General features: G+C 45.6%; 1 protein-coding gene across 1 annotated transcript in view; it reads left to right on the top strand.

Annotated features, from left to right (window-relative positions):
• Positions 1-22,413, top strand: part of NAGLU (N-acetyl-alpha-glucosaminidase) — a 361,395-nt gene that overhangs the window by 280,062 nt on the left and 58,920 nt on the right. Inside the window, exon 5 of the mRNA XM_073608285.1 lies at positions 5,172-5,428. Within this exon, the coding sequence (XP_073464386.1) occupies positions 5,172-5,428 (257 nt within the window). The remainder of the gene's footprint in view (positions 1-5,171; positions 5,429-22,413) is intronic.

Raw genomic sequence — 22,413 nt, 5'->3', positions numbered from 1 at the left:
CGTTTGCTGCAGACACAACATCTTTTTGGGGGGGGTTCGTTGGGTAGGGGTACTCGGGAGCACATAAAAATGCCTCTCATGCAGCCGACTGCATTTCGTTGGGGGATGTGAATGGGGGAAGTACGGGCGCTGCAGAAGTGGTGGGTTCCCAATTAGGATTGGCGAATGCAGCAGGAAGGGCACTATGGGCACGACGGGCCTGTGTTTGTCTTTTTGGTGGCAGCGGGACACTACTTGTGCTTGTCACCTCACCAGCTTGAACTGCACTTATGGGACTCGCCACGTCACCAAGTGTTACTGCAGTGCTGGTTTGACTACGACCGGGGTGTACTAGGCCGCTGGTGCTTGCCAGTTCAATAAAAAGCTTCCAAAAAAACTGTTAGCGATCGCAGGGATCAGGCCTGACTCTGCAAACGCTGCAGTTATGCGTTTAGTGTTTTGTAAGTGACAGTGATCGATCGATACTGCACTTGGGTGGGCTGGACTGGGCCGGGCGGAGGGGCAAAACGCAGGTGCTAGCAGGTATCTGGGTTGATCCCGCTAACACTGCGTTTTTGGGAACCCTAAACTGCTGGGGACGCTAGTATAGATCTGATCTGATCGGATCAGATATTGATCCGTTCAGATACTATACCACTAAAGGAGGCGTATGCTGCGTGCGTGGGTGTTAGTGGTACTGGCGCTAACCTGACGCTGCCTGGGGCCGGTGCTTGCTAGTTCACCAAAATGCTACCAAAAAAACTGTTAGCGATCGCAGGGATCAGGCCTGACTCTGCGAACGCTGCAGTTATGCGTTTAGTGCCTTGTAAGTGTCAGTGATCGATCGATACTGCACTTGGGTGGGATGGGCTGGGCCGGGCGGAGGGGCACAACGCAGGTGCTAGCAGGTATCTGGGCTGATCCCGCTAACACTGCGTTTTTGGGAACCCTAAACTGCTGGGGACGCTAGTATAGATCTGATCGGATCAGATATTGATCCGATCAGATACTATACCACTAAGGGAGGTGTACGGTGCGTGCGTGGGTGTTAGCGGTACTGGCGCTAACCTGACGCTGCCTGGTGCTTGCTTGCCAGTTCACCAAAATGCTACCAAAAAAACTGTTAGCGATCGCAGGGATCAGGCCTGACTCTGTGAACGCTGCAGTTATGCGTTTAGTGTTTTGTAAGTGACAGTGATCGATCGATACTGCACTTGGGTGGGCTGGGCGGAGGGGCAAAACGCAGGTGCTAGCGGGTATCTGGGCTGATCCCGCTAACACTGTGTTTTTGGGAACCCTAAACTGCTGGGGACGCTAGTATAGATCTGATCAGATCAGATATTGATCCGATCAGATACTATACCACTAAGGGAGGCGCATGCTGCGTGCGTGGGTGTTAGCGGTACTGGCGCTAATCTGACGCTGCCTGGGGCGACGCATATCACCGCCGGGCGATCAGGGGGCTAAACCTTTATTAGGTAATAAACGGCGGGTGCCCTGACACTATAAAAAATAAACGAACTAACCTGCGTCACCCGTAACGGTTATACGGTGATCAGTGGTGAAAGGGTTAACTAGGGGGCAATCAAGGGGTTAAAACATTTATTAGGTAGTATATGGGGGTCCCTGTCACTATAAAACGCTGACGGCGAACCTAAATATTTACCTCACTAACTAGCGTCACCAGCGACACTAATACAGCGATCAGAAAAATGATCGCTTAGCAACACTGGTGACAGGGGGTGATCAAGGGGTTAAAACTTTATTAGGGGGGGTTAGGGGGGTACCCTAGACCTAAAGGGGGGTGATACTCACTGTCCCAACACTGTAACTGTCACAAACTGACACTATGCAGTAATCAGAAAAAAAAAAAAAAAAAAAAAAAAAAAACCTGCTGGTGTCAGTTTGTGACAGGGGGGGGGGGGTGATTGGGGGGGGATCGGGGGGCGATCGGGGGGGGGATCGGGGTGTTTTGTATGCCTGGCATGTTCTACTGTGTGTGTGTGTGTTGTGCACTCACATTGATGTCTTCTCCCCTCGGCGCTGGAACGGAAAATACCGAGCCGAGGGGAGATGACATCATTTCCTTTGCTGCTGTTTAGCATACAGCAGCAAAGGAGTGTTCCCATTGGCCGGCGGCGATCGCGAGGGGGGGGCCACGAACGGATGGCCTCCCCCTCATCTCGGATCGCCGGGGAACAGAACGGGACCGCTTCGGGCACCGGGGGGGGGTCCGATCGGACCCCCCACCCGCGAGAGGCAAATCACGTACATGTACGTGATTTTGCCTGCCCGTGCCGCCTTGCCGACGTAAATCGGCGTTAGGCGGTCCTTAAGTGGTTAATGAAGCACTGTGTTTCATCAGTATTCCCCTAATGAATGCATTATGAGCTGTCCACAAGACAAATGGGTTCACCTCTGCAGTGTCTTTTTGTTAAAGAACTCCATCAGCGAAGTTTCAATGTCCAATGCAATTGCTGAATCTGAAAAAAGATGTACATCGTTTTTCCATCTATTAGCCCGGGTGGAAAAACCGTGGCTCCCTACAGTTATAGACATCGGAATGTGATCAGTCCATGTGATGGTGCCTATTTCTGATTTTGAGATTTTTTGTAATAAGAATTTATCCAGTAAGAACATATCTATCCTTGAGTATGATAGATGGACTTGGGAGAAGAAGGTAAAATCTTTCTCGGTTGAATGATGACATCTCCACACGTCATATAGATTAGTCGATTTAGTAAAGCTGGATAGAGTTGTTCTAAAACCCTTTCTGTATGTTATGTTCGATATGTCCAACTGATGATTGGAGATAGCATTCAAGTCACCGCAGAGGACAACGTGGCCATAAGTTTGTTGTTTGACCTTCCTCCAAAGCTTATTCAAAAAGCTTAGTTGCCCGGTATTTGGTGCATAGACATTAACTATAGTGTAAGCTATATTGTTAATCTCGCATGACAGTATAATGCACCTGCCATGTTTATCACATTGGCTGGAAATGTGTTTGAACGCTACTGTTTGCTTTACTAAGATGGCCACTCCTCTCTTCTTAGATGGAGCACATGCAAAATAGGTATGGGGGTATTGAGTATGCGTTAAGTTTGGATGGTTCTGTGCTTTAAAGTGAGTCTCTTGGATGCAAAACACATCGCAATTTTGGGTGCGGGCTTCCTTCCACAACATATGTCGCTTCTGTGGGTTATTCAAGCCATTGACATTCAGGGAAGTGTTTTTAAATGCCATTGCCAGGAAGTCTATTACCGCTCTAATGGGGGTTGTTATGTGTTTCTTGTTCGGTTAACAAATGTCTTACCCTAGAGACAATCCTGCTGGTAGAGGGAGTCTTTATCTGTAGAAACGTGGGTCCTTGCGTCCGCTGGGCTTTACTAGAGAGGCTGTAGTGTAGAGAGGAACTTTTTAGAGAGTTCAATGTGACTTACAAAATTCCGGATCTGGAAAATAAACAACAAACTGAAAGAAACAAAAACAACAAGAGTGCGTGCCACGCGCACTGTAAAAATTTGCGCTTTCTACTGAAATCTGAGCAGGGATTTGACCTGCTGATTTAGGGGTTTGTGCAAACAAATGTTAACACCGGTTAGAACCTCCGGATTGTATTGAAACAAGTAATACTGGTAAGGCACTACATGCTTACGTCAACTTTAAAGTCATGGTATGGGTTCAGAAGGGGAGTCCTGAGCGTTTTGGTCCCCATCCTCCTCTCTAGGCAGGATTTTCCACTTCTCCAGTAACCAAATTCCTTCCTCCAGTGAAGTCACCAGGAATTCACGGTCCCCCTTGGATATTAACAAGTTGGCAGGGTAGTTCCAGCAGTAAGTTATATAGTGGTTTAGTTATGGTCATGAGGTTGCGTCGTCTTTGCATTGTATGTGCGGACAAGGCAGCGAAAAAAAGGACAACTCTTGCATACAGTCAGGGAGCTGTTCCACCTGTCTTGCGGCGTACATATATTTCTCTTTAACCCTATAGTAATGAATCCTGGCAATAGTGTCTGTGGGTAATTGTTCAGGCATGTGTTTTGGTTTTGGCAGTCTATGTATATGGTCTATGACCAGTTCCTCCAGAGGCAGATCAGAGAGGGTTTCATCATCATTCATGATGTTGGTCAGTAAAGCTGTAAATTCTGATGTTTTGACCATTTCAGGGATGCCTCTGATTTGAATGTTGTTCCTTCTGGAACGGTCCTCGACGTTGGCGACCTTTGACTTGAGCCATGTTATGTCATCCTCATGGTCATTATGTGCATCAACCATATTGTTAAAGGTTTCAGTGAATTCCCCCATTTTGCTTTCTATATGGGTCACTCTGTCATTCAGTGCATTTACCTCCTGACTTGCATTGCTTTATAAGCTGTAGCATGTCTGTGTGGATTACGCTTCTCAGAGACACTAGCATATCCTTTAAGGTAGAGTCTATGACAGGCTGGTTGTTTGTGGGGAATGCTGCTATGGCGTCCTGAAACTCCAGAGTGTCGTCTAATGCAATGCATCTGTCCCCTTCCTCAGTAGCTGCAGGTGTATGTTCTGTAATTTTCTGCTTAGCTTTAACAGGGCTATTTGAACTGGAGGAGGTTTGTGATCCTGACTGCCTCTGGTAAACTTGTGTCTGTGGAGGCTGCTCCGCCATCCATCCCGTTTTGGATGTCTGGCTCTGAGAGGAGGACGAGCCCTGTATGTCGCCGGCACCATCTTGGCGACTCGAGCGGCCGGCCAGTGAGTAAAACTCTGTCATCTTAGCAGGCTCTCTTCTGTCCTTCCTCTTTCTCAGCGTGCTCCTTGGGTGCCCCCAACCTCAGGTGTGGAAAAACCGCCGTCTGTAAGTACTTTTTGTCGCTGTAATTAGCTCCTGAGGATCTGTGTGGCAGGGAGCTGTGTACTCATGTGGCCATACTCCTCGCTCGCCGGCTCCGCCTCCCCAATAAACCTCTTTTACATACACAAAAATGATGTGATTTAGGTGTAGCAGCCTTTTATAGAAGCCCTTTCATTTTTGTGATTGTAAATGGTTATGTCCTCACATGGTTTCTTTAATGTGTTGAATTAGGTTTTCCTGCTTATGAAAGAAAATAAAGTATGCCACAAGCACAAAACTACAGTATATGATTTGTAAAAGTCAAGAAAAGACAGTGAAACAATTAAAAACCTCTTCAATTTGCTTGTCTTGTTGTTTAGGGTCTTCCCTAAAGCCAATGTGACCAGACTTGGTGGATGGATCAACTTTAATTGCACGTACTCCTGTAGCTTTGTTCTGGACCCTGAGGATCCCCTTTTTCAAAGGATTGGGGGACTTTTTATGAATAGGCTCATCCAAGAATTTGGAACTGACCATGTTTACAATGCAGACACCTTCAATGAGATGACACCAACTAGTTCAGATCCCTCTTATTTGTCTGCTGTCAGCAATGCCATCTTCAAATCTATGGTCAATGGTAAGGCCAAAAAAAAGTAAAACTTTATTTGTTTTGTTATGTTTATGCTATTTATGTTGCTGCTAGTATTGCAAAAGGTAATGCTATACATGCATGCACCCTGAAGTTACATTATCTCAGCACCTGGCTCAATTTTCAGGGAAAGGACTGTACGCTACACTATACATGCTCCACAGCCTGTGTACAGTTAAAATTATTTTACTGGTCTTGTAAATTTATATCATAAAGTAGAACTACAGGCAAAACCTTTTTTTTTTTTTGTTTTGGATAGAGAAAAGGAGGGTTATAACCCCTGTTGGTTTATTTTTTGCCATCTGTGCCCCATTGGGGAGATTTACCTTCACTTCCTGTCGCATAGCCAAAATAGGAAGTGCAAGGAAATCCCTGCAAATTAAGGGAATCCCTTGGGGACCCCCAGGCCATCATAACTAGTGTCCATATTGGAGGATTTCCCCTCTATTACTTTTCTGGGGAAGCCCAAAATATGGGATTTTCTTTTACTTTCAATGCTAATGGTAATTGGGACAAATTGAGAGGACTAATCTTCTTACTCCCATAAAAAATGACTGTTGCTCTAATCTTCTAATCCCTGTTCACTCTATTCAAAGCTAAAGAAAAAGTTTTATCTTTAGTTCTACTAAAGGTAGAAGTATGGGAATTTTTTATTATACTTACCCAGGTGGATGCAGCATCGGTCCCCCGCCAGCTCTAACACTGAGAACCGAGCGATCAAACACCGCCAAACGCCCCGGTTTTCACTGCTCCTCGAGTAGAGAGCTGGTGATCACTGGCTCTCTGCTGTGCCGCCCCCCTGTGCTCCATGGAGCACTGGGCTGTGGAGGGGGCGAAAGCTGGGTGCTGGTCCAGGCATGTGGGCGGATCCCAACCATGTGGTCGTGATTTTTCCCAGGCCTGGACCAGCTCTGTGACATCAGCTGACAGCAGGCTTCAGCCCGCTGTCTGTTGAAAACGGGTCACAGGAGTGCAGAACGAACAAACGAGCTTTGGCTGTACTTCTCCTTTAATTGTACAGTACAGGACCCAAGGCTGTAGTTTCAGACCATGGATTATATGCAGGCTACCTTCAGGTGATTGGACATTGGCAAAGAAGTTTGCTAGGGCCACCCCCAGTACATACTCCTATACCCCTCCCACTCTGTGAAACTACAGTTTTTTTTTTTATTCAGACTCTTCTGTCAATATTTGACTGCTTATTGCCCTGTGCTAGCTAGCAGTTTCCTGATCAGTAACCCTTGAGGGTTGATTTACTAGAACTGGAGAGTGCAAACTCTGGTGCAACTCTGCATGGTAGCCAATCAGCTTCTAACTTCAAGTGTAGTTAGCCACAGGGTGCTATACAGGCTCAGGGATGTGGTCCATCCCTATGGTTACCAGACCCTGAAGACACCTGTGGATGATGCTTACTGTGATGGGCGAAGCCTGAACCCATAGTGGGCTCTGTGACACAGACAAGATGAGACAGTGTTTCTCTGTAATTTAGACTGACTATACACAACCCCCATTGCCTAGAACACAAGCAGTTGCATAGGCACAGGTAAGAGCGGTTATTCACTTTATTGTGTTACTCCCCATTATACTTGTCTCAAACACCTTTGGCGCTTATAAGTCTTTATACTCATTTAGCCTTTTAACCACTTCAGCCCGGGATGATTTGGCTGCTCAATGACCAGAGCACTTTTTACAATCTGCCACTGTGTTGCTTTAACTGGTAATTGCGCAGTCATGCAATGCTGTACCCAAACAAAATTTGTGTCCTTTTTTCCCACAAATAACTTTCTTTTGATGGTATTTGATTGCCTCTGCAATTTTTCTTTTCATTTTTTGCGATATAAATGGAAAAAGACCGAAAATTTTGAAAAAAAATGATTTTCTACTTTGTTATAAAAAAATTAAATAAACTCAATTTTAGTCGGGGCGTGGCCTTGACCGGCATGTGAGTAGCAGCTTCCTCACAGAGCTCCCAACTGTTACCCTTAACTGATCCTGTTCCTGACCACATCACACTGCTTGAGGGCTATCAGCCGAATCCGGAACCTACTGGGACCAAGTTGTGGTACCTGTTCGGGCAGAACTCATGATGGTTCTGCGGGGAAAGAGCAAAGAAGAGGGACACCGCTTGGAGATCCAAGATGGCGCTGCCGCTGGGTCTCAGCAGCGTGGACAGCGGGGCGCTGATAAAACAAAGGACACTGTGAGTAAACCACCCAAAACCCCTAAGAATGCCACCGGTGACCCCCTAACCAAAGACATTTGTTTCTGTGCCCAGAAACTTGCAGGCACCCTGAATTTAGAAGAACCGGCTGAGGGGGGGGGGGACGCTGAGGGGGAACTCACAGCACAGGGTAATATGGAGGAAGGTGTTCTAGAGTGCACAGATGCCAGCCTCATAACAGCACAGGCAGAGGAGCTGGAGGAGAATGGTGAGGATGAGGAGTCTGCTCAGCCTACCCTTGCTGAGATCCTGAGGGCTGTTAACAAATGCACTGCCTCAGTCAGTACCCTGCAAGAACACTTTGGTGGCCTGAAGGAGGAAGTGTCTTTGATCGGGCAGGACATTCAAAAGATTAGAGAACGGACCACTGCTGAAAGCGGGATCAGTGATGTGGAGGACAAACTCCCTCCTTTGATACGAGAATCACAGCATAAAACCAGGAGGGTTGCTGCGGTGGATCAACGCGCGGATGACCTTGAGAATAGAGTGAGAAGGATTAACGTAAGAATTGTAGGTCTCCCTGAGAAAACCGAGGGTAGAGACCCCACCGAGTTTATTGAAAAATGGTTGCTGGAGGTGTTTGGGAAGGAGGCGTTTACACCTCTTTATGCTGTGGAGAGAGCCCACAGGGTGTCTCTGTGCCCTCTTCCCCGGGACATCCCCCTCGCTCTATCCTCACCCCACTACTACACTACAGAGAGAGAGAGATCATTCTGCGTCTAGCCAGAGAGAAGCAAAAAATACGGTTCAATGGAGCATGCATCTCCTTTTACCCCGATTTTTCCTCGGATGTACAGAAAAGGAGGGCCCGGCTCATGGAGGTCAAGAAAAGGCTACAGCAGTTACAGGCCCCGTGCTACTCAGCCCGACTCCGAATTACAGCGAGAGGCCAGGCTCACTTCTTTGAACAGGCGGTGGAAGCGTTGGCCTGGCTGGATATGAATGAAAATGCTTTGCGCCCGGCCGGAAGAATGGCGGCTGAGGAGGACTGACATACCCTGAGTACTCAGGGGATACTGGCCCACAGGAGCCTGGGCAGCCCACATGATTGATAACTGCACTGTTTGTTTCCTTTCCCGCACCTAGGTGCAGTGTTTTTCAGCTATGCCGGGAACATGAGATGATTTGTTGCTCTCTGTCCCCCCACGGAGAGATTGTGCGATGACACAAATTACACCCTAAAATACATTCTGCTGCTTCTCCTGAGTATGGGTATACCACAGGTCTGAGACTTTTTGGGAGCCTAGCCGCGTACAGGATCCCGAAAACCAAGCACTGCCTTCAGGATTTCTAAGGACGTAAATTTTTGAATTCACTACTCCCTACCTATCACAGTTTCGAAGGCCATGAAATGCCAAGATGGCACAACCCCCCCAAATGACCCTATTTCGGAAAGTAGACACCCCAAGCTATTTAATAGGCATGTTGAGTCCATGGAATTGTTTATACTTTGCCACAGGTTGCGGGAAACTTTAATTTTTTTTTTTTTTTCACAAAGTTGTCACTAATTGATATATTGCTCAAACATGCCATGGGCATATGTGAAATTACACCCCAAAATACATTCTGCTGCTTATCCTGAGTACGGGGATACCACATGTGAGACTTTTTGGGAGCCTAGCCATGTACAAGACCCCGAAAACCAATTACTGCCTTCAGGCTTTCTAAGGGCGTAAAATGGTGATTTCACCTCCTCACTGCCTATCACAGTTTCGGAGGCCATGAAATGTCAAGATAGCACAACCCCCCCAAATTACCCCATTTTGAAAAGTAGACACCCCAAGCTATTTTCTGAGCGGCATGTTGAGTCATTTTCAAAAATAAATAAGAGCTGCAAAATACTCACCATGCCTCTTAGCAAATACCTTGGGGTGTCTACTTTCCAAAATGGGGTCATTTGGGGGGGGGGGGGGATTGTGCTATCTGGACATTTCAGGGCCTCCGTAACTGTGAATAGGTAGTGAGGAGTAAAATCACAATTTTACGCCTTTAGAAAGCCTGGAGGCTGTGCTTGGTTTTCGGTGTCCTGTACGCGGCTAGGCTCCCAAAAAGTCTCACACGTATCCCCATACTCAGGAGAAGCAGCAGAATGTATTTTGGGGTGAAATTCCACATATAACCATGCCATGTTTGAACAATATATCATTTTAGTGACAACTTTGTGCAAAACTCTTCTAACCACTTGAAGACAAAGCCCTTTCTGACACTTTTTGTTACATGAAAAAATATTTTTTTTTGCTAAAAAATGACTTTGAACTCCCAAACATTATATATATTTTTTTAAAGCAAAGGCCCTACAGATTAAAATGGTGGGTGTTGCAACTTATTTTTTCTTACAATATTTGTGCAGCGATTTTTCAAATGCATTTTTTTTGGCAAAAAACACTTTTTAATTTTAATGCACTAAAACACACTATATTGCCCAAATGTTTGATGAAATAAAAAAGATGATCTTATGCCAAGTACATGGATACCAAACACGACATGCTTTAAAATTGCGCACAAACGTGCAGCGGCGACAAACTACGTACATTTTTAAAAGCCTTTAAAAACCTTTACAGGTTACCACTTTCGATTTACAGATTAGGTCTACTGCTAAAATTACTGCCCTTGATCTGACCTCACATGCATGGTGTAATTGCTGTTTACATATAACACCAGACTGATGCTTGCGTTCGCCTTTGCGTGTGAGCACGGGGGGACAGGGGTGCTTTTATTTTGTTTTTTTTGTTTTATTTTTAAACTGTTCCTTTCATTTTTTTTTTTGTAATCATTTTTATTGTTGTCTCAGGGAATGTAAATATCCCCTATGATAGCAATAGGTAGCGACAGGTACTCTTTTTTTGAAAAAAATTGGGGTCTATTAGACTATTAGACCCTAGATCTCTCCTCTGCCCTCAAAGCATCTGACCACACCAAGATCGGTGTGATTAAATGCTTTCCCAATTTCCCAATGGCACTGTTTATATCGGCAAAACCTAAGTCATGAAATGCTCATAGCTTCCGGTTTCTTAGGCCATAGAGATGATTGGAGCCGTTCTGGTCTCCGATCAGCTCTATGGTCAGCTGGCGGAACCACCGGCTGCATTTTCGGGTTCCCTGTTAGGACAGGAGAGCCTGAGAAAACCATAGAAAACGGTGGTGGTGGGGGGTTCCCTCCCACTGCTTGTAAAAGCAGTCTAGAGGCTAATTAGCTGCTAGGATTGCTTTTACATGAAAGTTGACCGCTGGCTGAAAAGAATGATACCAAGATAATCATTCTGGTATAACCACTGAAAGTCCAGCAACATACCAGTACGTTGCTGGTCCTTGTTTGGCATATATTGTAATTTTCTTCTTTTCATGCAGCCTGTGGGCTGAACGAAAAAGAGATTGATCGGTGGGTATGCCCACCATTAGAATACCGTCCTTCATCCACCCACTTCTAATGATGGGCATACATGCACCGTTTTCTTTTAACTGTGGTAGTAAAATCACCTCCTATAGCGCTGGAGTCGCTGATTAACGTATCGTGGGAGCAAACGCTGTTGTTGTCAAGATAGGTAAATCAGTGCTGCAGCTGAATAGCATACCTGCTAAGCAAAGGATGGTTAAAAATAAAACAAAGTAACATTACAGTATAACAGTAAGACTTGCCATACCTACAAAGCAAATATAATAAAACAGTTAAAATAAAACATTTTTTAACGCAATCTGTGCCTTAAAAAAATATATGCCGAAGCATGGGGGCAATCCACCCCTAATGTTAGGAGCAAATTGCTCCTCCACCCCTGCCCCCATGCTTTGGCATATATGCCTTTTTTTTTTTTTTTTTTTTTAACTGTGGTGGTGAAATCACCTCCTACAGCGCTGGAGTCACGGCTTTATGTATCGTGGGGAGCAAACGATGTTGCTGTCAGAATAAATAAACCCGTGCTGCAGCTGAATGGTGTACCTGCTAAGCAAATGATAGTTAACAATAACAGTACGACTAACCGTACCTGCAAAGCAAACAACAATTAGAGAGAAGAAAAATAAAACCACAACTATATTTGGCTTTTTTTTTTTTTTTTTGTGTGTTTTATTTTTTTTTATATTTTTTTGCACTGTTATATAAACTGTAAACGTTCCAGATTAGGGTCTCTCAAAATGTGATGGTCATCATCTTTCGAGACCCTGTGTTAGTGTGGACTGTGCAATGTTGTTCCCCTACGCTAATACTCCACTAGTGTGTGGTAGCGTTCGAAACAGTCACCATTGCAAAGACCAGGTTGGTCAGGACAGGAGGCAAAATAAAAGCGGGTGTCACACCTATATCCGGAAAACCAAAAAAGAAAAACTGTGCTGAACAAGAACTAAACTAAAAATAGCTGCAACACCAAGTGAGATGCACACAAATACAAATAAAAAACAAAAATGGTTGCGCTCTAAATTCAAAATGTGATAGATAAATGTTCAGTGAATGAAATCTATAATTGGTCACATAAATAGATAATAATAAACTCTGTAGGTGTTCAGTGATAGTGTAGATGAGTGCCAAAAAGCGTCAATCAAATTTCAATAAACAACCGATGATGAATGGTGCTTAGGTGAACTTGTGATCAAATCCAGGAATCAATGTGACTTTACTTGACAAACCCACCACCATAAGAAGTGTGCGCTTACCAGCTACACAGACAGATAATGCCTGTGGCTAACACCCAGCCAGGGCCTTTTCATCAACTAGATAGATTGTCACATCTATGAGGGGTCCTCTGTTTGGAGTTTAAGACAGCACGAATCCTCCGCTGGAAGCTTGTTGCAAATCCTCCACTGGAAACTTGTTGCAATACAACGGATGTTGGTGCAATTGTGGCGGAGAAGGTGTAAAACTTGTCAGCGGAGACTCCGCAAACCGGCTGCTGCCATATTGCTCGCAGTGCGCATGCTCCAACCAGGCTTCAGCCGATGACATCCCCAGCCGATCTCATCGCCTATATCCGCGCTTTCTACCGACACAATATCTTCTTTGGGGGTTTCTTTGGGTAGGGGTACCAGAGAGGACATGCGGCAAATGCCTCTCATGCAGCCGGCTCACTGCATTTGGATTGGGAAGTTGGGCCACTGCACCGTCTGGAAACAGAAGGCCTGTGATGATTTCTTCCTGGAATTTAAGGAAGGATCCAGTTCGTCCTGAAGCTTTGTATAGCACATAAGCATTCAGCAGAGCCAATTCAAATAAGTATACAGACATTATTTTGTACCGATATCTGGCCTTACGGGCAATTAGGTATGGCACCAACAACTGGTCATTGAGGTCCACCCCTCCCATATTCAGGTAATATTCGTGGACACAGAGGGGTTTCTCCACAACACCAGTCGCCGTAGGAATTTGGACCGTCATGTCTGTGTGATTAGATCGCACAGTGCAACATGCGCCAATTCCGTGATCAAACAAGTGACTCGCTCATGTAATAATTGTCCACATATAAGTGGTACCCCTTTCCGAATAAGGGTGACACCAAGTCCCACACAATCTTACCAGCCCTCCCTATGTATTCTGGACAGTTCTCCGGCTCTACGTAACTATCTCTTCCCTCATAAACCATAAAACTATATGTATAGCCTGTGGCCCTGTCACAGAGCTTATACATCTTGACCCCATATTTGGCACGCTTGCTGAGTAGATACTGTTTGAATGGCAAGCGGCCAGAAAACTTAATCAGGGACTCATCAATGCAGACAACTTGATGGGAGTAAACAAGGCTGCAAACTGTTGGTTTAAGGGGTTTACGAGGGGCCGAATTTTTTAGCGCAGAGAACACGGGCATATGGTGAATTGGGTCAGTGGACCAATATGACCTCAACTCACTCTTTTTAGTTATGCCCATGAGGAGGGATATGCCCAGGAAGGTCTTAAATTCGGAAACCGTAATAGGCTTCCAATCCCTAGCAAGGGTCAGCTGGGGATTATTGGCAATGAATTGACCAGCATATAAACTGCTTTTGGACCACAATAGATCTATAGAGATCTTCCGTGAGAAATAGCGAATAAAAATCAAGTGATGTAAAATCAACTGTTTCCACCTGAATTCCGGGTTGGCCAGTGAATGGGGGAAGTACGGGTGCTGCAGAAGTGGTGGGCTCCCAATTAGGATTGGCAAATGCAGCAGGAAGGGCACTATGGGCTTGATGGGCATGTCTTTGTCTTCTTGGTGGCTGCAGGACTCTACTCGTGCTAGCCACCTCACCAGCTTGAACTGCACTTATGGGACTCGCCACGTCACCACGTGATACTGCAGTGCTGGATGTACGACCAGGATGTACTAGACCACTGGTGCTTGCCAGTTCACCAGAAGGATGAGCGGCACTAGTACTGGCTCTCTGCTCCATACGAGAGCCCTGCAGTTCTTGCACCTCAACGACAGCAGAAGAACAGGGTTGGGTACGCCTGACCTTCGCAGGGACCACAACTCTGTCGTCGGAGCTATCTGTCAGGGTGCCACTGCTGTCAACTGGTTCGTATTCTTTTTTTTTTTTTTTTTTTTTTTTTTTTTTTGCCACTTCAGCGAAGTGTTATTTGGGAGATATAGTTTCAACTTTACAGTTCAATCTCATCCCTTTACATATTCACATCATTGTGGCGTCGTCAGTCTTTATTCACCAATTACTCATAGTAATATAAAAAGAGAAACAAGAATCTGCCCCTAGGGGTTGTTTATCCCCAGTGACCCTCCTAAACCAACCCCCCCTCGACACCCCCGTGGCCCCCCCCCTTCCCCTCTAATCTAACCCTCATTTTGCTTGTTGCTATCCTGGCTCCTCCCCCTATTATAATACCTTTTGTCTATTCCAATCCTTGTCCTACTCATTTACACTAGTTGGTATTGCTCGTCTAGTTTCTGTATTCACAATGAGGCATCAATCTATGTTCCCCACCCCTCGGCCGCTCGGAGTGAGTACTTATATTTTACCCAATCCCTCCATATCTCCTCAAAGACTTCCATTTCCAACCCTTCACTATACCTCAGATATTCCAGGCGGTGAATTTAATTTATCTTGTTGAACCACTCCCGCGTTGTAGGTCTCCCTCTATCCAACCAATATCTAGGAATAAGGCTCTTGGCTGCATTAAGGAGGTGTGGTAGTAGTAAACCGAGATACATCTTCGTGGGCATTTTACTGCCATGGTGCAAACACACCCAGGGGTCGTCCAGGATTTCCATACTAATAATCTCACGAATGGTTCGCCTTATCTCCCCCCAATATTTTTTAATTTCCGGACACTGCCACCATATGTGCGCCATAGTCCCGATGTCTACACAGCCCCTCCAGCATAATTGCGATGTTTCCTTCTGGATTCTATGTGCTCTATCAGGAGTGATGTACATTCTCGCTAGAATCTTATAATTCATGTCGGATAGCTTAAGGCTAACCGAGGTAGCGTTCACCCTTTTTAGGATCAGCCCCGTCTCCCTTTCACTAATCTTGCTGTCCAGTTCCTTCTCCCACCTCGAGATATGGCGGACGCACAACACCTCCTAATTCGTTCAATACTCTGTAGATCTTGGAGACACGCCCCTTCCCTTTTTTCTCCGTACATATTTTCTCCATGGGGAGAAGGCCCTCCATCGACCTAATTGGCTGCGGGAGTGAGTCAACAAAATGTTTCAGCTGCTTATACCTCCATGGATCTATAATAAACCATTCATTTTTTGCTTTACATTTTGAAATGTACATATCTTGCCCTGACTCATGATATCTTTTAATTGGGCGTCGTCCTTCAAAATCCACCTCCCAAACAAATCTTCTTTCCCCGTTGTAAAATAATCTGTGTCCTTGAGCGGAATTAACAGTGAGTTATACTCCCAGTGCTCCTTCTCGTGCAATTTATCCCACATATTTAATGTAAGTTTTGTGAACTCCGTTGTTTCCGTGCTCAATTTTCTATGCTGTGGTGGGATCCACACTATCTTACCCAGCTCTACTTCACTCGTTTTATTTTCTATTTTCACCCATTGTTTTTCTTTGTTTTTTACCCAATCTAATATGCGTGATAAGGCTATCGCCTCGTAATATTTTCTGATATCAGGTGCCCCCCCTTCCTCTTATCTTTAGTTAATTGTGTAAGCTTTATTCGGGGTTTTTTCCCTCGTATAAACTTTAGGAATATGGTGCGCAATCTATTAAAATAGATCTGTGGGATTCGAATTGGAAGCATTTGCATTTTATAAATGATTTTTGGGAGGATTGACATCTTAAATAAGTTGATTCTTCCTCCCCATGAAAGTTGGTTACACGATATTCTGTTCAGGTCGGTCTTGATCTCATTAAGGAGTGGCATAAAGTTAGCTTGGAACAATGACTCTTTAGTTGTAGTTATTTTTACTCCTAGGTAATTAAGCTCTTTAATCCCCCATTTAAATGGAAAAGACTTCTGATATGTATTATCCCCTACTTTACCTTCAATTATATCTAGCGTTTCTGACTTGGTCGAGTTGACCCGGAAATTGGACAGCCTTCCATAGGCTTTTATGGTCGCTAACAGATTCAGGAGGGTAGTCCTTGGACGGGTGACATAAAATAATACGTCATCCGCGAAGGCAGCTAGTTTGTACTCTTCTTCACCTATTTTTACCCCACTAATATCCGGGTTAAGCCTTATCTTCGCTAGGAGGGGCTCCAATGCCAGCACAAACAACAATGGAGAGAGTGGGCACCCCTGTCTGGTGCCATTGTACATTTTAAATGGCTCAGAGAGGTTTCCATTTGTCTTCACTCTCGCAGTGGGGTGTATATATAAGGCCTTTATCCAGCTAAGCATTCTGTAACCCAGTCCTATCTCCTCTATAGTATCCCACATGAAGCCCCAGTCTACCCTGTCAAAGGCTTTTTCAGTGTCTATTGACAAGAGTAGACCTGGGGCCCCGCTTTCTTTTATTTTCTGGGCTACCAGTAACGTCTTAATGCCATTATCCCTCCCTTCTCTTCCTGGCACGAAACCCACCTGGTCAGGGTGGATAATCTCATTGATTATCCGTTTCAACCTGTCGGCTAATAACTTAGCGAATAGTTTTGTGTCGGCGTTTAGGAGAGAAATGGGCCTATAACTGGAGCATAACGTACTATCCTTTCCTTCTTTCCAAATGATGGCAATACTGGCCTCTAGTGCTACTTTCCTCATCTCCCATTTCTCCCCTATCCCGTTCATATATGAACAGATTTTGGGGATCAATAGGTCCTGAAATTTTTTGTAATATATAACAGTCAGCCCGTCTGGCCCTGGGCTTTTACCCGTTGGGGTGTCCTGAAGGGCTTTCTTAATCTCCTGTTCTGTTATAAGGGCATCTAGGATGGTTTTGTCGCTTTCCTCTATTTTAGGTAAACACGCCTCCTTTAAAAAGTTTTTGATTTTCTCCCTTTTTTTTATTATCAGCCTCCTGCGAGTTGTTTATATTAATTGCGTAAAGCTCTCCATAGAATTCTTGAAAAGCTTTCGCAACATCACATGTTCTATATCTGATGTCCCCAGATTTGGTCCTTATTTTCTCTATGTAGTTAGTATTTTTCTTTTTTTTCAAGGCCCTGGCTAGTAGTTTGCCCAGGTTTATTGCCGTTTATGTATCTATCTTTTTTCACTAGATTGTAGGTCTTACGTGTTTCATGCTCAGTTAAGTCCCTCAACTCTTCTCCTTTGTAATCTTGCCATCACCTCCCCGTCAACCGATGTCTTATGTTGCTGTTCTAGTTCATGGATTTCTTTTAACAGGGAACTCTTCTCTTTTACCATTCTCTTTTTTACTTTCCGAGCCTATCATCATTAAGATGCCCCTAATGTAAGTTTTGTGTGCCTCCCAGACAGTAGCCTCCGTTATCTCCCCGGGCACATTTATTTTAAAGTACGGATCTAATTCATCTTTAATCCTTTTTGTAATAGCCTTATCTTGAAGAAGATCCTCGTTCAGTCTCCAGCTTGTACCCTGTATTCGGGGTTCCCCTTTGAAGGCTCACCGGTGCATGGTCTGAGAACGTCATGTTACCAATACCAGCATCAGTTACCGCCTCCAGTAGCCGATGTTCAACCAAAAAGAAATCCAATCTTGAATACGTCGCATGTATGGGGTAATAGAATGTGTAGTCCCTTGTATTACCATGTTGCATCCTCCAAACATCCACAAGTTGAAGCTGCTGCAGCTTCTTTCGGAATTTATTTGCCCAAACTCCACCTGTCCCCCGTGCATGGGACGTACAATTTCTCGCTGGATCCAGACATAAGTTAAAGTCCCCAGCTATAATGGCTCCAACCCTCTTAAATTCCTCGAATTTGGCCAGGGCTCCCATTAAATATCTAGTTGTGTTCTTATTTGGCCCATAAATGTTTGCGAATGATCAATCCAAGCCATTTATTTTACCTCTCAAGAAAAGGTATCGTCCTTCAGGGTCGGCCAATCTCTCTTCTAGCTCCAGCCTTACCTCCTTGGCAAACCCTATGGCCACACCCTTTGCCCCCTTAATCTGGGAGTCCCCATATAGCCATACTGGGAAGTCTCTAGAAAATTTTTTTTGGCACCTATGATACACAAATCTCTCTTGGAGCATTACTACATCAGCTTTCAGGAATTTCAGTTCACTTAATATATTGGCCCGTATAGTGGGAGAATTCAAGCCTCTTATATTGTAAGAAATAATTTTTAAACTAGACCTCTTCTCTTATTCTCGGATTTTTAAACCCAACTGGGAGATTGGAACCCATGCACTGTATCTCTAATACCCCACATCCCCCCTACCCACGCCCCTGTTACCCACCGAACCCCCCAAACCTTCCCCTCCTCCACCCACCTCTACCCCCCCGCCCCCCTTCATTTGGGGAGAAACGGGCCTCACGTAGACCCCTATAACTGTGGCCCCTCCTACTACTCCCGGCCCCCCGATTGTCCCCCAAGAGGTTGAGCTCGGTGTAGGCATGTTCGGATACCAAAAGCTCCCCCCGGGATTAGGATTGTCCTCACCCATCCATCCTCCCGCCCCCCCGTCCCAACCCCCCACCCACCACAAAAATTTATAGATATCGGTGATAAGTCCCTGTAAGTCTTATTTAGTTAATGCGTATTCTTTCATTTTGCGTTAAGTATGGGTTTCCATACTGTCAATTCCTCTGTGGATTCTTGATTTGCTGTTCTCTCCCACCAACCCGGGATCTCTACTAGTGGGATGTCCAAACAATGACAACATTTTTGCGTTTCTTCTGGGAATCTCAATACTGCTGAACGACCATCTTTACGTCCAATTAGACAAGCAGGGAAGCCCCAAGAGTATTAGACCTCATGCGTTTTGAGAATGGCAAGTAATGGTTTCAGGATTCTTCTAATTAGGGTCTCTGCCACCAGGTCCGGGAAAATTTGCAGGTTTGTTTCCCCAAACTTCACTTGTTGATTTTTCCTAATGCTGACTTTGATCTGTTCCTTATCCTGGTAATTATGAAATCGTACGATAACATCTCACGGAGCGTCTCCGCTAATTTCAGCCGACTTTCTAATCCTATGGACTCTATCCAGTTTTAATTTACGACTGGTATCAGTTCAAACCTCCAAAAATTGCATCCATTTTTTCTTGCAGATTCTCGTTTTCGCCTTGTATCCCTGGAAGGCCTCTGATCCGGAGATTTTTCCTTCTATTGCGGTTCTCCTGGTCTTCCAATCTGTACCTTTATGTTCCTATGTTCTTTCTGCAGCTCTTCCATCTGGCGTTTGAGATCTTTTATCTCGGCCCCTTGCTTGTCCATTATGGTTTCTACCCCCTCGACTCTTTTTAAGATATGGTTCATGTTTTCATGCAGAGTTCCTATCTCACCTTTAATCGATATTTCAAGCTTAGCGAACATTTCTGCTATTTCTCCCTTTGTAGGGAGCTGCTTTTTTTGTTGAGGTTTTATTGATGAATCCTCCATCAACTCGCTGCCAGAGGGTCGTAAGTCAGTATCAGCCAGCTGTCTTCTTGTCCCCATTTTGGATGGACATTCTTGAGATTTACTTTTGGCCCCGAGTGCTTTCCCCGGGCTTTCCTTACTATTATCGTTTACCATGTATTGGTTGATACCCGGTTGTGATGGTTCCGGACTTGCGCTTGTTCTAGGCGGATTGGCGGTTGCCCCTTTCGTTGATTTACCTCTCATTTTTCCTTCTTCTCTATCACCTTTCTATTTCCCCTCTTCTCACACCTTTCTTTCTTCTTTTCCCCCTTCTCAGTCGGAACTGGGGGGTGCAGGATCGTAACTAGTACGCCAAACTCACTTCTTCCTTACACACCTCCTCTCTCACAGCGGGCTGCAGCGGGCCTGCTCCTGTGGCTAATATCCCTCTCCTGTAATCCCTTCTCTTCCCTTTTTCTTCCTCTTCCCTTCCACTTTTCTTTCTCTCTCCTCTCCCTTCCTTTCAGTCAGAGAGTGATTCTTGGACGGGTCCCTTCCACCATACGGGGGCTGTTCTGCTCTTATGAGGGTTTTAGTCTATGCACTGGGCACTGACTACTTGGTGGCTAATGAGTCGCCAGCCAGCGCTACCGGAACTTCACTTTTTCAAACCAGTGTATTAAATAATATATCGCCAGCAATCGCCTCTAGATCTGCGTTAACTACAGATTTCTATGGGCTGCATGGTAAAGCATGTCGCACTGCTTCCAGCGATTATACATGAATACTCATATGCAAAAATACATGAAAAAATAAAAAACGAAGCCAACAGGTTGCTGCAGAATATTGCCGTTTAGCCTTCCTCTTTAGTTTTACTGCACCGGGTGGTTATAACGATATAACAACAACATATGGAGTCTTGTAGTTCATGTAGATCATGCAGATGTATGTAATCTTAGAAGTCACTTACCCCTCCGGTCAGTTTGGAATGTCAGTGTCTTACCATTCCCATGACTTCAGGGGCTGTCTCCTAGACCTTGATGCCGTCCCACAGCTGTGGTATCGGTATGGGCTTCACCTACTTTGAGTGTTCATTAGGTTCCTTGTGAGTGGCGTAGAGGATGGTTTCCACGATCCCAGCCTTTAGAAAAACCCTGTGTTATTCATGGTCCCAGCGGTGGGGGACACCAGGCTGCCTGCTCTGCAGAGACGCTCACAGCTGTATCGGAGCTCCGTTCCGTAGTACCGGCTTAGTGTGTGGGGTTCGGGTGCACCGCTCTCACCTCCTCCACCAGCTGCGGGGGGAACCGAGGGCATCGCGCCGAGGTAGCGGCGACGGGCTAGGGGATGGGCCGCACTCGAGCCGCACTCAAGCCGCAGCCTGCATTACGGGTGGGGAGACGCCAGGCATCCCGGGTTCGGCGTCGGCGCCTAGACTACGCCCACACCCGGCTCCTCCCTCCAGGCTCTCTATGGGGATGAGTTGTTTTACTGGTTCGTATTCTGAGCCTGAATCTGACAGATGAGTGACTTCCTCTTCACGATTTGTCATGCTCAGAAACATTTAGGCCTCTTCACTACTGTACCTTCCATTTGACATTTTGGTCTCTAAATTTACTGGTACAGTAGCGAGACTCACAGGAAAAAAAACACCTGACTGTCAGCGACTGATTCAAACGCTACCAAAAAAACCTGTTAGCGTTCGCAGGGTTCAGGCCTGACTCTGCAAACGCTACAATTGTGTGTTGTGTTTTTGTAAGTGACGGTGATCGATTGATACTGCACTTGGGTGGGTTGGGCTGGGCGGAGGGGCTAAATGCAGGTGCTAGCAGGTATCTGGGCTGATCCCTCTAATGCTGCATTTTTGGGAACGCTAAACTGCTGGGAACGCTAATGTAGTTCTGAATCAGATATTGATCCGACACTATACTACTAAGGGAGGTGTATCGTGCGTGCGTGGGTGTTAGCGCTACTGGCACTAATCTGACGCTGCCTGGGGCAACGCGGACCCTGACTGATGGTAAAACCTAACTGATGTCACCTGCCGGTCGATAAGGTAGTTAAATATTTATTGGGTAATATACGGCGGGTGCCCTGACGCTATAAAAAATATCTAGCTAACCAGCGTCACCCGTAACATTAATACAGTGATCACTGGTGACGGGGTGATCAAGGGGTTAAACCTTTATTGGGGGGGTTAGGGGGGCCTAGACCTATCTGGGCCTACACTAAGTACCCTAACACGAGTGCACGTAGTTCTGCGAGTGGTCTGCGAGTGCACGTAGTTCTGCAAGTGGTCTGCGGGTGCATGTAGTTCTGCGAGTGCACGTAGGTCTGCGAGTACCTGTGTATTGTCTTGATTACCTGTGTATTGTCTTAAATATTAGTGTCAGTAAGCTAGTTGTTAGGTAATTTGAACAGGGTATAATCCCCAATCCTCATTAAATTTAATAGGTACGATGCCCGGCGGGTGTGAAGGGGCGACTGTTTGTACATCTTGCAGCATGTATGTGTTCCTTGATCATTCGATCGAGGGTGAATACTGCTGTGCAAAATGTAACGCATTGTTTCCCTGGAAGCCCAGGTTCTGAATCTGGGGAAGCAACTTTCAGTACTGAGAAGTCCCTCCATACTAAAGGAAAGCCAGGAACCGGCAGGGACCAGCACAGAGGTGAGTGGAGACAAAGAGATGCAGGCACTAGGAAAGAGTAGATGGGCGACGGTCAGGAAGGGTAGAGGGGGAAGTGCCAGGAAGGCCGATCCAGGGCTGGAGCATCCCAATAAGTACGCTCCATTGAGTGGCATTGGTGAGACCAGTCAGGGACCAGCACTGCTGGAGCTGAGGGACTCTCCTAGCTGCCAGGGGAAGAACTCCTCCAGTGAGAG

The sequence above is a fragment of the Aquarana catesbeiana genome, linkage group LG12 (assembly GCF_042186555.1).
Source record: "Aquarana catesbeiana isolate 2022-GZ linkage group LG12, ASM4218655v1, whole genome shotgun sequence".
Taxonomy (NCBI): Eukaryota; Metazoa; Chordata; class Amphibia; order Anura; family Ranidae; genus Aquarana; species Aquarana catesbeiana.
This window is presented reverse-complemented; position numbering and strand designations above follow the sequence as displayed.